Source organism: Leucopleurus acutus (assembly GCF_964270905.1).
Source record: "Leucopleurus acutus genome assembly, chromosome: 8".
In the NCBI taxonomy this organism is placed as follows: domain Eukaryota; kingdom Metazoa; phylum Chordata; class Mammalia; order Artiodactyla; family Delphinidae; genus Leucopleurus; species Leucopleurus acutus.
The window spans coordinates 99718646-99733041 of NC_139151.1; the positions used below are offsets into that span (position 1 = coordinate 99718646).

At 43.7% G+C, this 14396-nt stretch overlaps 1 protein-coding gene across 1 annotated transcript; it reads left to right on the plus strand.

Annotated features, from left to right (window-relative positions):
* Positions 1 to 49: 49 nt before the first annotated feature.
* On the plus strand, positions 50 to 14127 carry SDHAF2 (succinate dehydrogenase complex assembly factor 2). The gene is made up of 4 exons (XM_082844237.1): positions 50 to 129; positions 4534 to 4757; positions 4838 to 4947; positions 12978 to 14127. Exons 1-4 carry the CDS (start codon positions 94 to 96, stop codon positions 13106 to 13108), a joined length of 501 nt encoding a protein of 166 aa, XP_082700363.1. The 5' UTR covers positions 50 to 93; the 3' UTR covers positions 13109 to 14127.
* The last annotated feature ends 269 nt before the right edge of the window (positions 14128 to 14396 follow it).

A 14396-nucleotide genomic window follows, 5' to 3' on the forward strand; every position in this document is an offset into this window, starting at 1 on the left:
GGCTCAGGTCCTCAGAGCTGCTGTCTGCGGGACTGGTGCCCGGAAGTTCCCGGAAGTGGCCGGGCGTCTGGCTTCTGATGCGGGTCGGGTAAAATGGCGGTGGCTGCTGTGTTCCCGGCCCTTCCGCGGGTGAGGAGAGTGGGGGTTATAGGGTCCTAAGCAGGCCGCAGCGAGAACTGTATCTCGTCTTCCTCTGAAGTGGAGGCCGAGAGAAGCGTCCAACTGCCTGATAGCCCAGGGCAAGGGCAGACCCAAGGAGAGGTCGAGCTTGCAACGTAGGGAGATTCAGGTTACATCCACCCTTGCCTGAGCCCACTGTGTGTCTGTCTCGTAATATCGTTGAACCGTCAGTCTTCGTGGGAGACCCAATTCAGATTTCACCTATTTCCCAGGTGGAGCTGGCCCGACAGCCTCTGGGCGCCCCTTCTCTCTTTTTTTAAGTCTCTCTGTTCTTTTTAAGTCTTTAGTATCTGTCATGGTTTCACATAGTTTCATAAGATCGTTTTTCTTTTTGAATATAGACTGTTAACACTGTAAACCTCTCTCTTAGAACTGCTTTTGCTCAGTCTCATAGCTTTGTGATGTGTTTTGTCTGCAGATATTTTCTAATTCCCTTTTGATTTCTCTTTTTACCCAGTGGTGGTTCAAGAGTGAGAGTGTGTGGTTTAATTTTCACTTATTTGTGAATTTTCCAGTTTTCCTTCTGCTGTCGATTTCTAGTTTCATTCTGTTGTGTTCAGAAAAGATGCTTTGTATGATTTCAATCTTTTTTGTTAGGACTTGTTTCGAAACCTAACATGCTGTCTATCCTGGAGAATGTCCTCAGTGTGCTTGAGAAGAATGTGTATTCTGCTGCTGTTTAGTGGAATGTTCTGTATATGTATGTTTGGCCCTTTTGGCTTACAGCGTTGTTCATGTCCTCTACTTCCTTATTGATCTTCTGTCTGGATGTTCGATTTATTATTGAAAATGGCTTTTGAAATCTCCAAATATTATTGTTACTATTTCTCCCTTCAGTTCTGTCAATATTTGCTTCATATATTTGGATGCTCTGATATTGGTTGCATGTGTAATTGTTGTATCCTCGTCGTGAATTGACCCTTTTATCATTATATTACGTCCTTTTAAAATCTCTTTTGACAGTTTTGACTTAAAGTTTATTTTGTCTGATATAAGTAGGGCCATCTCTGCTCTCTTTTGGTTACCTTTTGCATGGAATATATTTCAGACTTTCACTTTCAGCCTACATGTTCCCTTACATCTAAAATGAGTTTTTGTAAGGCATATAGTTGGATCTTGTGGATTTTAAAAAATCTATTCAGCCACTGTATGTATTTTGATCGGTGAGTTTAATCCACTTACATTTAAAATAATTACTGACAGGGAAGGACTTACTATTGCCATTTTGTTCATTGTTTTCTCTCTGTCTTGTAGCTTTTGTGTCCCTTTTTACTCTTTTGTTGTTATCCCTTGTGTTTCATTGATTTTCTTCTATAGAGACATGCTTCAATTCCTTTCTCATTTTCTATTGTGTATAGGTATTTTCTTTGTGATTATTGTGGGGCTTACATAAAACATTTTATCATCTATTTTAAACTGATAATAATTTCAATCTCATACAAAAGCTGCTCTTTTACTCCTCCCACCTTATGTTATTGATGTCACACTACATATTTTTGTTGTGTATCCATTAGCGTATTTTATAGTTTTTTGTCTTTGTCTTTTAACTTCTAAGCCAGAATTAAACCTGATTTACCCACCATCATTACAGTGTTACAGTATCCTGTGTTTGTCCTATATATACATTTACCAGTGAGCTTTATGCTTTCAAATGCTTTTGTGTTACTGTCTAGTGTCCTTTGTCTCCTTTGGGTTTCTTCAATTTGGATGTCCATTTCTTTCCCCAAATTGGGGAAGTTTTTGACCATTATTCCTTCAAATAAGCTTTCTGCCCCTTTCTCTCTTTTTTCTCCTTCTGGGATTCCCATAATATTTGTATTGGTCTGCTTGATGATGTCCTATAAGTCCCTTAAGCATACTTCACTCTTTTTCATTCTTTTTCTTCCTCTGATCGGGTAGTTTCAAATAAACTGTCTTTGAGTTCACTGATTCTTCTGCTTGATCAAGTATGCTATTTAACCCCTGTAGTGAATTTTTTAATTTGGTCATTCTTCATCTCCAAAATTTTGTTTTTGTTTTTGTTTTTTTTAATATTTCTCTTCATTGATATTCTCATTTTGTTCTTGCATTGTTTTCCTCAGTTCATTGAATATCTTGATGACATTTATTTTGAGTTATTTGTCAGGTAATTCGTATACCTCTGTTTCCAGGGCTGGTTTCTGGAAGTTTGTTTTATTTCTTTGATTAGGCCTTGTTTTGCCATTTCTTCATGCACCTTGCAACTTTGTGCTTAGATCCATGCATTTGAAAAAACAACCACCTCTCCTAGTCTCTTTGGACTGACTTTGTACAAGGAAAGACCTTTGCCAGTCGGTCCAGGTAGAGAATCTGGGGGCCTATCAAACCTTTTGTGTAGAAATGTCTTCTCTAGACTTGTGCATGTAGATTCCCAACTAGAGGGATTTGCTGGCTTCTTTTTTCACGAGCTCATAATCTCTTGCTCCCTCTGGTGTCTCTTTATGGTACTACAGGTTCTCTGGAGCTGCCGCAAGCCTCCCAGCTCTCCTCAGCAGCCCCCAGGCTTCAGAGTATCCCAGGTCCCATGAGCGCTGCAGGTTGGCCAAGACGGAAACCAGTCCCTTGTGCAGCTCCTTGAAAAGCAGGAGTTTTGGATGCATGCTCCTCCTTTCTTTCCATTGGCCTCTGTCGGCTGTACCATAGGTCCTCAGAAGCAGCAGCAAGCCGGCCAGCTCTCTTTGGTTTTCAGAGGACCCCAAATATCTAGAGTATGCTGGGTCCTGTCAGTGCTCTGAGACAGGCAAGACAGAAGCCTTTCTCGCAGGCAGCTCCCCGAAAAGCTGGAACGTAGGACACACATTCTACCTCTTCCTCCCCAGGTAGGAGTCAGGAATTGGGGGTTTTCTTCTGCTTGTTTTGTGCTAAGCCACAGGTAGGGACGATGGCGAGTGAGTGTATGCTAGTCCAAACCCTCACCTATTTCTCAGCAGCCCCCAACCTGGCATCTTTTCTGTCACACTTAGATTCAGACAAGACAGAAACCAGTCAATCGGGCATCCCCCTGAAAGGCTGCATGTTGGGTGTATGTTTCAGTCTTTTCTTTCCCTCCCAGGGAGAAGCCAGGACCTGAGAATTTTCTCCAGTTGCACTGGGCTAAGCCAGGGCATAGGGGAGGGACTATGTTGAATGAGTACCATGAATTTTTCTTCCAGCTGCAGTGCAGCTGGCTTTGTGCTCACCTGAGGTTCAGGAGCCTCTTAGCTGGTTTCTGAATTTCTCATAAAGGGAATTGGCCGGTGTATTGTTGGGTAGTTTGTGTCTCCGTGGGAGAAGGAGAGTGTGGGACTTCCTGTTCCACCATTTTGCTGACGTCACCACCTTCTCATTGCATCTTTTTTTATACATTTTTGTTTTTATAAATTTATTTTTTTATTTTATTTATTTATTTGGCTGTGTTGGGTCTTCGTTTCTGTGCGAGGGCTTTCTCTAGTTGTGGCAAGTGGGGGCCACTCTTCATCGCGGTGCGTGGGCCTCACTATCGCAGCCTCTCTTATTGCAGAGCACAAGCCCCAGACGTGCAGGCTCAGTACTTGTGGCTCACGGGCCCAGTTGCTCCGCGGCATGTGGGATCCTCCCAGACCAGTGCTCGAACCCGTGTCCCCCGCATTGGCAGGCAGATTCTCAACCACTGCGCCACCAGGGAAGCCCTCGTTGCATCTTGATAGTTTTTACCCTTCTCTAGATTGGGAAACTTTGGGGAATTAGGGGCCATACCATCACCGTATGCTCAGATTTTAACACAGGCAGGTGATTAGAATGCAAACCATATTGTAAGAATTTTAAGGGAATGCAAAGGAAAGAGAAAATATTTCTGCTGGAGAGGTTCTGGAAAGACACTGGTTAAGAACATGTTTGCAGTCACGGGTGGTTACAGTCTTCACAGTAGTTACTGTTTGGGTGAACTTGGTAAGTCATTCAGCCTCTCCGAGCCTCAGCTTCCTAAGCTGTAAAGCGGGGACAGTATCAGCATAACTTCTTTTTTTTTTTATTGAGGTATAGTTGATTTACAGTATTTTATAAGTTTCAGGGGTACAACGTAGTAGTTCACAATTTTTAAAGATTAAACTCCATTTATAGTTATTATAAAATCAGCATAACTTCTTAAGGACTGAAGGAGATCAAATGCATTTTGCACCTAGTAAGTGTTGAGTGAATGACAAGGATGGTCGTCCTTGTTAAAAAGATGTTTGTGGGGACTTCCCTGGCGGTCCGGTGGTTAAGATTCCGCACTTCCACTGCAGGGGGCGCAGGTTCGATCCCTGGTCGGGGAACTAAGATCCCGCAGGTCGAGGCCAAAAAAAAAAACCTGTGATATTTGTGACTTATTTGTTTCAGGTGCTTGCTCTGTCAAGACGCCACCTAGTGTCTCCTTCGCTCAGAGTGACATCGTTCAGACGCTGCTACAGAGGTGATAGCCCGACAGATTCCCAGAAGGACATGATTGAAATCCCTTTGCCTCCATGGCAGGAGCGAACTGATGAATCCATAGAAACCAAAAGGGCCCGGCTGCTCTATGAGAGCAGGAAGAGGGGGATGCTGGAAAACTGCATCCTTCTCAGGTAAGGGGATAGGAGTCGGGATAGCACTTCTCTTTGACCGGAGGCAGGCTTTTCAACTTCTTTTTCTTTCTTGTTTCTAGCCTCTTTGCTAAGGCACATCTGCACCACATGACAGAGAAACAACTGAACCTCTACGATCGCCTGATTAATGAACCCAGTAATGACTGGGATATTTACTACTGGGCTACAGGTACTAGGCATGATAAGCAACGTAAGGTGAAAAATAGGATGACTTGGGCTGATTTGAGTCTGGAATGGTATCCTGGGCATTTTTTTTTTCTTTTATCATGTAGTAGATACTCAACCCAAACACTCTTCAGATTTTTCCAAAGCGTGCAAAATTTGTTTTATGAGGTAAGGTTCTTTGCAAGCAAAAGAAACCTATTCTATCTAACTTAAGCAAAAAAGGGAATTTAGTGGAATTGTATGGGAAGCTCCATACAAAACTTATCAAAGGGAAGGTTGAAGAAAACCAGGCCCGGAATGGAGTGGAATGAGACAGCTCAGGCTGCATAGCACGAGGTCTTCAGGAGTCTCACTCTGGCGCCACCCTTGTGAGGAATGAATTCTCATTGTATATAGTTAGGGTTAGCTTTGGCTGTGAGTAAAAATACCCCAAACAATAATGGCTTAAAGAAGACAGAACTATGTTTCTCTTTCTCATAGCAGAGGTTCAGAGGCAGACCTCCAGAATGCACAGAGGGGTTTCAGAGTCACGAAGGCCAGATTCCTCCTGACTCGCTTTTCCTTCACCCTCCGCCTGTGTAGGGCTACCTCATGCCCCAGCATGGCTGCTGAGGCTCTATCTGTCATGTCCATATTTCAGCCAGGGAAAAAGAGTAGGAGAGTGCACCCATTTTTTCTGGATCCTTCTCAAGAAATTATACACCATAATTCCACTTATTTTCCACCTGCCACACTTTAGTCATATGGCTACACCTCGCCATAAGGAAGAAATAATGTAGCCTATTCCACGTGCCCAGCTAAATTGGGGATCCTATTATCAAGGAAAAATGGGAGAATAGATATTAGGAGACATCTCATCCATTTCTGTCACTCTGCATCTCCTGTTTTTGTGTTTCCACTCACTATTTGTACCTTAAAATAGAAGCTATTCTATAGGTTCCAAGTGTGAAGTGTGACAATACAGGGTCTAGAGGCTTATATAACCATTAGAAAGCCCACAGAGTGGGCTTTATAGAAAGCCCTGGCCCTTTATAGAAAATATTTGTCCCTGACTTAGCATAGTGCATTTGACATTCATCCATGTTGTTGTATCAGTAGTTTATTCTTTTTTTTTGGCTGCGTTGGGTCTTCATTGCTGCGCTCAGGGTTTCTCTAGTTGTGGCGAGTGGGGGCTACTCCTTGTTGCGGTGCATGGGCTTCTTACTGCAGTGGCTTCTTCTGTCGTGGAGCACGGGCTCCAGGCATGCGGGCTTTAGTAGTTGTGGCTCGCGGGCTCAGTAATTGCGGCATGTAGACTCTGGAGCGCAGGCTCAGTAGTTGTGGCGCACGGGCTTAGTTGCTCTGCGGCATGTGGGATCTTCCTGGACCAGGGATCGAACTTGTGTTCCCTGCATTGGCAGGCGGATTCTTAACCACTGCACCACCAGGGAAGTCCCAATAGTTCATTCTTTTGTATTGAGTGGAATTGCAACGTGTGGATGTACCACAGTTTGTTTATCTGCTGACCAGTTGAAGGACATTAGGATATGTCCAGTTTTAGGCAACTATGAATAAAGCCAAAACTGTAAATCTTTGCATACAGGTTTTTGTGAATGTAGGTTTTAGTTTTTCTTGGGTAAATGCCCAGGAAAAGGGTTTCGGGGTCATATGGCAAACATTATAGCAAACTTTATTGATGGACATTAAAATTTGAATTTCGTATAATTTTCATGTGTCATGAAATATTCTTTTGAGTCTTTTCCCTCAACCGGTTAAAAATCATTCTTAGGGCTTCCCTGGTGGCGCAGTGGTTGAGAGTCCGCCTGCCGATGCGGGGGACACGGGTTCGTGCCCCGGTCCGGGAAGATCCCACATGCCGCGGAGCGGCTGGGCCCGTGGGCCATGACCGCTGAGCCTGAGCGTCCGGAGCCTGTGTTCCGCAGCGGGAGAGGCCACGACAGAGAGAGGCCCGCGTACCTCAAAAAAAAAAAAAAAAAAAAATCATTCTAAGCTCACAGGCCATACAGAAATGGGCAGTATGCCATTGTTTGTCAACTCCTGTGCCAAGTAAAAGAGGCCAGCCTCAAAGACTCTACACTGTATGATTTCCATTTATATCGTATTCTGGAGAAGGCAAAACTACATAGCAGAAAACAGACCAGTGATTGCCCAGGACGGAGTGAGAGGGGAGAAGGAGATGCTCCACATCTTTACCAACACGTGGTATTGTCAGGGTTTAATTTGTTTTTGTTTTTAGCCATTCTAAGAGGCGTGTAGTGATGTGTCGCTGTAGTTTTAGTTGGCACAACCCTAATGACTAAGGATATTGGGGGTCTTCTCTTTTCTTTTCTTTTAATATTTATTTATTCGGCTGTACCGGGTCTTAGTTGCTGCATGCCGGATCTTTGATGCGGCACGTGGAATCTTTTAGTTGTGGCATGTGGGATCTAGTTCCCTGACCAGGGATCAGACCTGGGCCCCTTGCACTGGGAGCGTGGAGTCTTACCCACTGGACCAACAGGGAAGTCCCGAGTGTCTTTTCAAGTCATTTGCCATTCATACCTCTTTGGTGTTGTGTCCCTAAATCTTCCTCCTGCCTTTTTTTTAATTGGGTTTTTTGTTTTCTGTTTCACCACCAGCATTTGATGCTATAAATTTCCAAGCACTGCTTTAGCCTTATGATACAAATTTGGGTGTGTTGTGTTTTCATTTTCATTCAACTCAAAATAGTTTCTAATTTCCCTTGTGACTTCCTCTTTGACCTGTGAGTTATTTAAAAGTATGTTTAATTTTCAAATATTTCCAGATTTTCCAGGTATTTTTCTGTTATTGATTCCATTGTTGCCACAGAATGTATGCTATATAATTTCAGTTCTTTTAAATTTCTTGAAATTTGTCTTATGGCCTGAAATGTGTATATCTTTTTTTTTTTTTAAATATATTTATTTATCTTTGGCTGTGTTGGGTCCTCGTTGCTACGCACAGGCTTTCTCTAGTTGTGGCGAGCGGGGGCTACTCTTCAATGCGGTGCGCGGGCTTCTCATTGCCGTGGCTTCTCTTGTTGCAGAGCACAGGGTCTAGGCGCGCGAGCTTCAGTAGTTGTGGCACGTGGGCTCCAGTAGTTGTGGCTCGTGGGCTCTAGAACGCAGGCTCAGTAGTTGTGACGCACGGGCTTAGTTGCTTCACGGCATGTGGGAATCTTCCCGGACCAGGGCTCGAACCCGTGTCCCCTGCATTGGCAGGCGGATTCTCAGCCACTGCGCCACCTGGGAAGCCTGAAATGTGTATATCTTAATAAATGTTCCATGTGCATTTATTTGAACACAACATGTTGTTCTGCACTTGTTGATGAAGTTTTCTGTAAATGTCAACAAGGTCAAGTTGGCTGATACCGTTCTTCATGTCTTGTGTATTCTGGTTGATTTTGTCTGTACTCTCTATCAATTAATAAGGAGTGTTGAAATCCCCAACTATAATTGTGGATTTGTCTATTACTCCTTTCAGTTCTCACAGTTTTTGCTTCATGTATTTTATAGCTCTGTGATTATGTGAAGACATATTTAGGATTGTTCGATTTTCTTGATGAATTGAGTCCTTTATCATTATATAATGTCTGTCTTTATTGCTGGTAGTTCCAAAGTGTCTGATAGTAGACACTCCAGCTTTCTTTTGATTAGTGTTTGCATGGTATATATTTGTCCATTTATATTAGTTTTCTATTGTTACGACAAACTTTAGTGACTTTAAGCAACAACCATTTATTAGCGCACAGTCCTGTAGGTCAGAAGCTGTGCCGAGACCTCACAGCCTGAAATCAACGTCATCTCTTCTACATTCCTGCCCGGAAGCTCATTCAGGTTTCAGGGAGCATTCATTCCCTGAGGCGTAGGACTGAGATCCTGGTTGTCTTGCTTGCTATTAATGTCTTTCAACTTCTAGAAGCTGCTCTCAGGTTCTTGCCACATGGCCCCTCTGTCTCAGCATTGGAGATCCTCCCTCACGTGGAATCCCTCTCATGCTTCAGATTTCTCTGACGTCCCCTTCTGCCACCAGCTGGGGAAGATTCTGCTTTTGAAGAGCTCACGTGATTAGGTCAGAACCACCTGGATAATTTTCCTGTCCTGACTGTGCCATATAACATAACCCAGTCATGGGTGTGAAGACCATCATATTCACAGTCCTGGGGATTATACAGGGCTCGTACACAGGGGAGTGGGAGATACTGAGGGCCAGCCTAGAAGGCTGCTTACCACACCATTCTCTTAATTTATCTTTGTCTTTAAGTTGAGCTTCTTATAGATAGCATATATAATCATTCTTTTTTATCCAATCTTATAGTCTTTATCTTTTCATTGGTGTGTTTTGGCCATTTACACATAATTAATTACCAGTGTGGTTGAACTAAAATCTACCATCTTTTTTTTTGTTTCCTATTTCTGCTGTCTGTTCTTTGTTCTCTTCCCCCTCTGTTACCATGGATTTTTTTTTGGGGGGGGTATTTAAAATTTCATTTTATCTCTGCTATTGTTTTTTTTCTTTTCTTTTTTTTTTTGGCCGCACTGTGTGGCATGTGGGGGGATCAAACCCGTGCCCCCTGCATTGGGAGCGTGGAATCTTAACCACTGGACCGCCAGGGAAGCCCCTCCGCTATTGGTTTATCATTTATATCTCTCTATAATTTTTTTTAATGATCGCCCTAGGATTTACAGTATACATCTTTAATTAATCATAGTCTACCTTCAAGAATAGTATACTAAAAAAAAAAAAGAATAGTATACTGCCTCATGTATAATGTAAGAACTTTCAGTAGTACTGCAATTTCTCTCTTCCATGTTTTGTGCTTTTGTTGTCACACTTTTTACTTTTACTTACGTTGTACGTCTACACTACATTTCTGTTGTTTTACTTTAGACAGTTATCTTTAGAGCAATTTAAAATAAGGGAGAAAATACATTGTATTTTGTATTTTATAAATATGTAAATTATAACACATTATATATAAATATGTATGTAACATATAACACATATTATGTATAAGGTACAGTATATTTACCTTCATTTTAATCATCTCTGGAGATCTTCATTTCTTTATGTAGATCCATGTTTCTCTGGTATCATATTCCTTCTGCTTGAAGAACTTCATTTAATATTTCTTGTAGTGTAGGTTGGCTATTATGAATTCTCTCAGCTTTTGTTTGTCGTTTTCAAAAGGTATTTTCAGTGGATATAGAATTACAGGTTCGAAATTATTTCTTTTATTTAAAAAAATTATGTATTTTATTTACTTGGCTGTGCTGGGTCTCACTTGTGGCAGGTGGGCTCCTTAGTTGCAGCTCACCGGCTCCTTTGTTGCAGCATGCGAACTCTTAGTTGTGGCATGCATGTGGGATCTAGTTCCCTGACCAGGGATTGAACCCAAGCCCCCTGCATTGGGAGCTCGGAGTCTTAACCACTGTACCACCAGGGAAGTCCCCACAATTATTTCTTTCAGCACTTTACATGGGCACTCTTCTTTTGTGAGGCTGTTAGTACGCAAGATCGAGTCAGTCTGGTTAGGAATTGAGCTGGATTTGGATCTGTGTTTCCTACCTTATGTTATTGTTGGAAATTTTTCATCCATTATCTCTTCATATGTTTCTTCTGCCTCATTTTCTTCCTCTTTTCCTTCTGGGATTCCAGTTACACTTGGTTTAGACTGATACTGTCCCACAGCTTTTGGATGCTGTGTTTTGTGTCTTTTACTCTTATTTTTCTTTTCATGTGTTAGTTTGAGTAATTTGTACTGAATAATATTTATTGACCTTTCTTCCACTTCACTAATTCTTTCCTTGACCATTAAATATTATGATGAGTGCATTCTGCTTATGGGCTACTATATTTCTATTTTTATTTTTAACATTTCCATTTGACTTTCACAGTTTCCACCTCTGCTGGAGCTCCTTATCAGTTCATGCATTTTTCCTACTTTTTCCACTAGCACCTTTAACATAATAGTCATAGTTACTTTATTTAAATCCCCTGTCCAATAGTTCTAACATCCACGTCATCCCTGAGTCTGTTTCTGTTGATTGCTTTGTCCTTTCACAGTGTGTTGTTTTTCACTTTTCTTTTGTGTGTGTGTTAGACACATTTGATTAAATGTTAGACATCATGAGTGAGACAGTAAAAACTGAGGGAGATGGTCTTTATGCTTAGAAATGGGCATGATCCTTCCGCGGAGCAGTCGGAATGGGAATCGAGTCAGTCTAGTTAGGAGTTAAGCTTACTTTGGATTTTGTGATTGCTTTGGTTCCCTTCAGTTCACCACCAGCCTCTATTGTTACCATGTGCATCCTCCTGTATTTCTGTGCTTCGAGGAGATCTCTCTCCATGCTGCTCTTGCCCTCTCCCAGCTGTAGATACCTATTGATTTCCACTTGGTGCTTGTTGCTTTGGGGAAGGGAGGGTATTCTCTATTATCCTGGTCCATTGGTCCCTGTGGCCATGGGTCCTGGGGGTGAGCTTTCTCAGTGATCCTGCTGGTCCCGTCAGGGTAGAGGATTTTTTTTCTTTTACCCTTCCACCAGCCCAAATGTGTCCTCACATGTGCCCTGTAGGAGACAGGATTCGCTGATCCACTCCCAGCCCCTTGAGGCTTTTGTTCTTCGGAGAAGGAAGGGCCAGGCTGGGCATTGTGCTTTTGTGGGTGGGCGGGCAGTATTGGCCGCTCCCCTCCTCCTGGCCTGTATCACAGAGGGAGGCTTTCTCCAGCTTCCTGCTCTGGACACAGTCTTTGTCATGCGCATACTTAGTGGGGGATTGTTGAGAAGAACCTGCACATTGGGGCAAATTCTCCTTGTGTCTGTGTCTCCCAGAGATTTTTGCACCTCTCATGCTAGCCTACCTGGCTTTCAGCAGCTGATGAACAGTTTTAGCTAAATTCTTCTTACCTGTTTGTATGTGCCCAGTGCCTCGTCTTCCTGTGCCCTCTCTCAAGTGAGCATGTGTTCATATCCATTTTCTCCTTTGAGGGGCCTCTCTTTGCTTAGATTTTATTCTCTTGGGTGCCCTGTGACCTCAGCTCTCTGATGACTTCAGAAAGTTGTGATAGTTCTACTTGATCTGACTTTTTCTTGTTGGGATGAGTATAATGTTCTTTCCAACTTTCAGCATCCTGGGGGGCGCCTAAACCTCCTTGATCTTATTCTGGTCGTCACACACAAAAAAACAGATGCCAGGCTCTGTGCCAAGTGAGGGGAAATCAAGCTTTGTTTGGGGGAATTCCCTCTCCTAGCATTGTACTTAGTCTTGCTAGGAGGGTAATTCCAAAGCATATTACCTAAGGTTTCCCAGTGGGAGGCTTCGCTTGTAATTTGAACCTTAAGTGAGCATCTCACGGTTGGAAAGAAAGATCCAGAGGTGAGCAGCATCCTGCCAGACTCTCTTCTGCTGGCCTGAGGCTGGCATCCTCATCTGTCTGCTCTCGGTGCCTTTGTTGCCTCTCCATGCAAATCTGGTTCTCCAGGGTCATGTTAATTTGGGGAGCCTCTATTAGCTTTCCAGTAAATTGTTTCATACTTAAGTTTACTAGAGTTATCAGTCGTTGTCACTTACATCCAATGATTTTTGCCTCAGGAAATATATAGGCTAGAAGGGAAAACACAGTACTCAGAAAACAACTGAAGTACCAAATGCAGAGCAAAACAGTACGACCAAGGTTGGACAGGCCAGGGGTCAGCAGAATTGCTCATGGAAGACCAGATAGTAAATGTCATCGTCTTGCAGTCATATGGTCTCTGTGGCAACTACTCAGCTCTGCCATCGTAGCACAGAAGCAGCCACGGACAGTACGTAAACAAGTGAGAGCAGCTGTCCCAGTAAAGCTCTTTACGAATACTGGCTGCTGTAGGTTGCCACCCCACGGTACAGGCTGCCGTGTATATTCAGAGGAAGAATGGAGCTGCTCTGTGTATCCACTGTGCTTTTTGGCCAAGGCCAGAGTTTCAAGTTTCAAGATCCTTATACCTGGCAACTGACTGACCAACGTAATTCTTTTTGCCCATCCTTCTCTTGCAGAGGCAAAGCCAGCCCCAGAAATATTTGAAAACGAAGTCATGGCCCTGCTGAGAGACTTCGCTAAGAACAAAAACAGAGAGCAGCGACTGCGGGCCCCAGATCTCGAATACCTCTTTGAAAAGCCACATTGAGCTGAGGGCCACTGCCTGCCTGGCCTCGGTCTGCGGATGCTCACTGCTTATGATGGGTATTGGCCTTGATGTCCTGCTTCTCCTTAGACGCTCAGCCCACCCAGACCATTGGTCCTGCCTCCAGTGATGGACCCGCCTCTCTCCTGAGGACATGTAAATGTTCAGTGTATCTCATTCTAAGACCTTGTGGTTCCGTTCTAAGCCTCAGAGCGGTTTGTCTAAGTTACCGGTGTTCGGGCCCAGCTTTCCTCTGGCTCCACAGGAGGGCACTGTAGGGAAGCGATTGTGCCAGCTTGTTGCTTCAGCCAGCAGTGAACTCAGTGCAGAGGGGCAGCCAGCTCTTCGTGCTGTGTGGAAAGCTCCCCGGGTGACCCAGGGCTTTGTTCCGGTGAAATTCCCCCTTCCAACCTGGGATGGTTCTTTCTGCCAAGGGAAGCTGATCCAGGCCCCCTGAGCGGAATCCTTCAAAGGCCCAGCAGGCAGATGAGGGCAGTGGGCAGGAATGGTGTGGGCACGCATCCTCATCCGATTTTCTCTAAAATGCTCACTTTGTAAATTGAACGATAATTGAATATTAAAGAGTATTTTAAAAAGGAAAACCACAACTCCCCAGCCCTCACACAATTATTTTAATTTTGTCTCTTCTCATGTGATCCACAGGCATACGTTTATAGAGCTTTACAAGGTCACAGTCGTAGGTTTTAGCTTCGTGCAGCACTATAGCAAACATTTTCTATATTTCTACAGTCTCCACGATCGTTTTAGTTGACAAACTAATAATGCATAAGAAATAATATGTTAGGATGAATTAGCTGAAAGTGTTTAGCTCTAGGACTAGAAGATTTCGACATTGCCAGGAGGGTAGTCTCACTGGAGGAATTTTCCCCTAGGAGCTGTAATCCAATCAGAACGGCCATCACCCAGACTGGGCCAGGACCATCAAAGGTGCGATCGGAGGAAGGCAGGCCTGAATCGCTAGGCAGGCGGTTGGTGAGCACAGAGCTGCGCGCAGGCAGGAAGCACACGTTTCCAGCGCTATTGAGCTTCGCGGTCCCCACGGAGCGTCCTCGTGGTCCTGCCTGCCCCTCAGTGTCCCTGGCTGAGGAGAGAACCAGCCTTTATTTACTTACACGATCTCAGTAGAGCTTCACAGCTCTCCTGCAGACAAGTGGTGTCACACCTATTTTGTAGATGAGAAAGTGGGCTCAGAGAGAGTGATTTGTCCAAGATGAAGTCACTACTCAGTCAGAAAGCCAGAATCTTGCTCAGTTCAGTCTGTCTCCAAAGC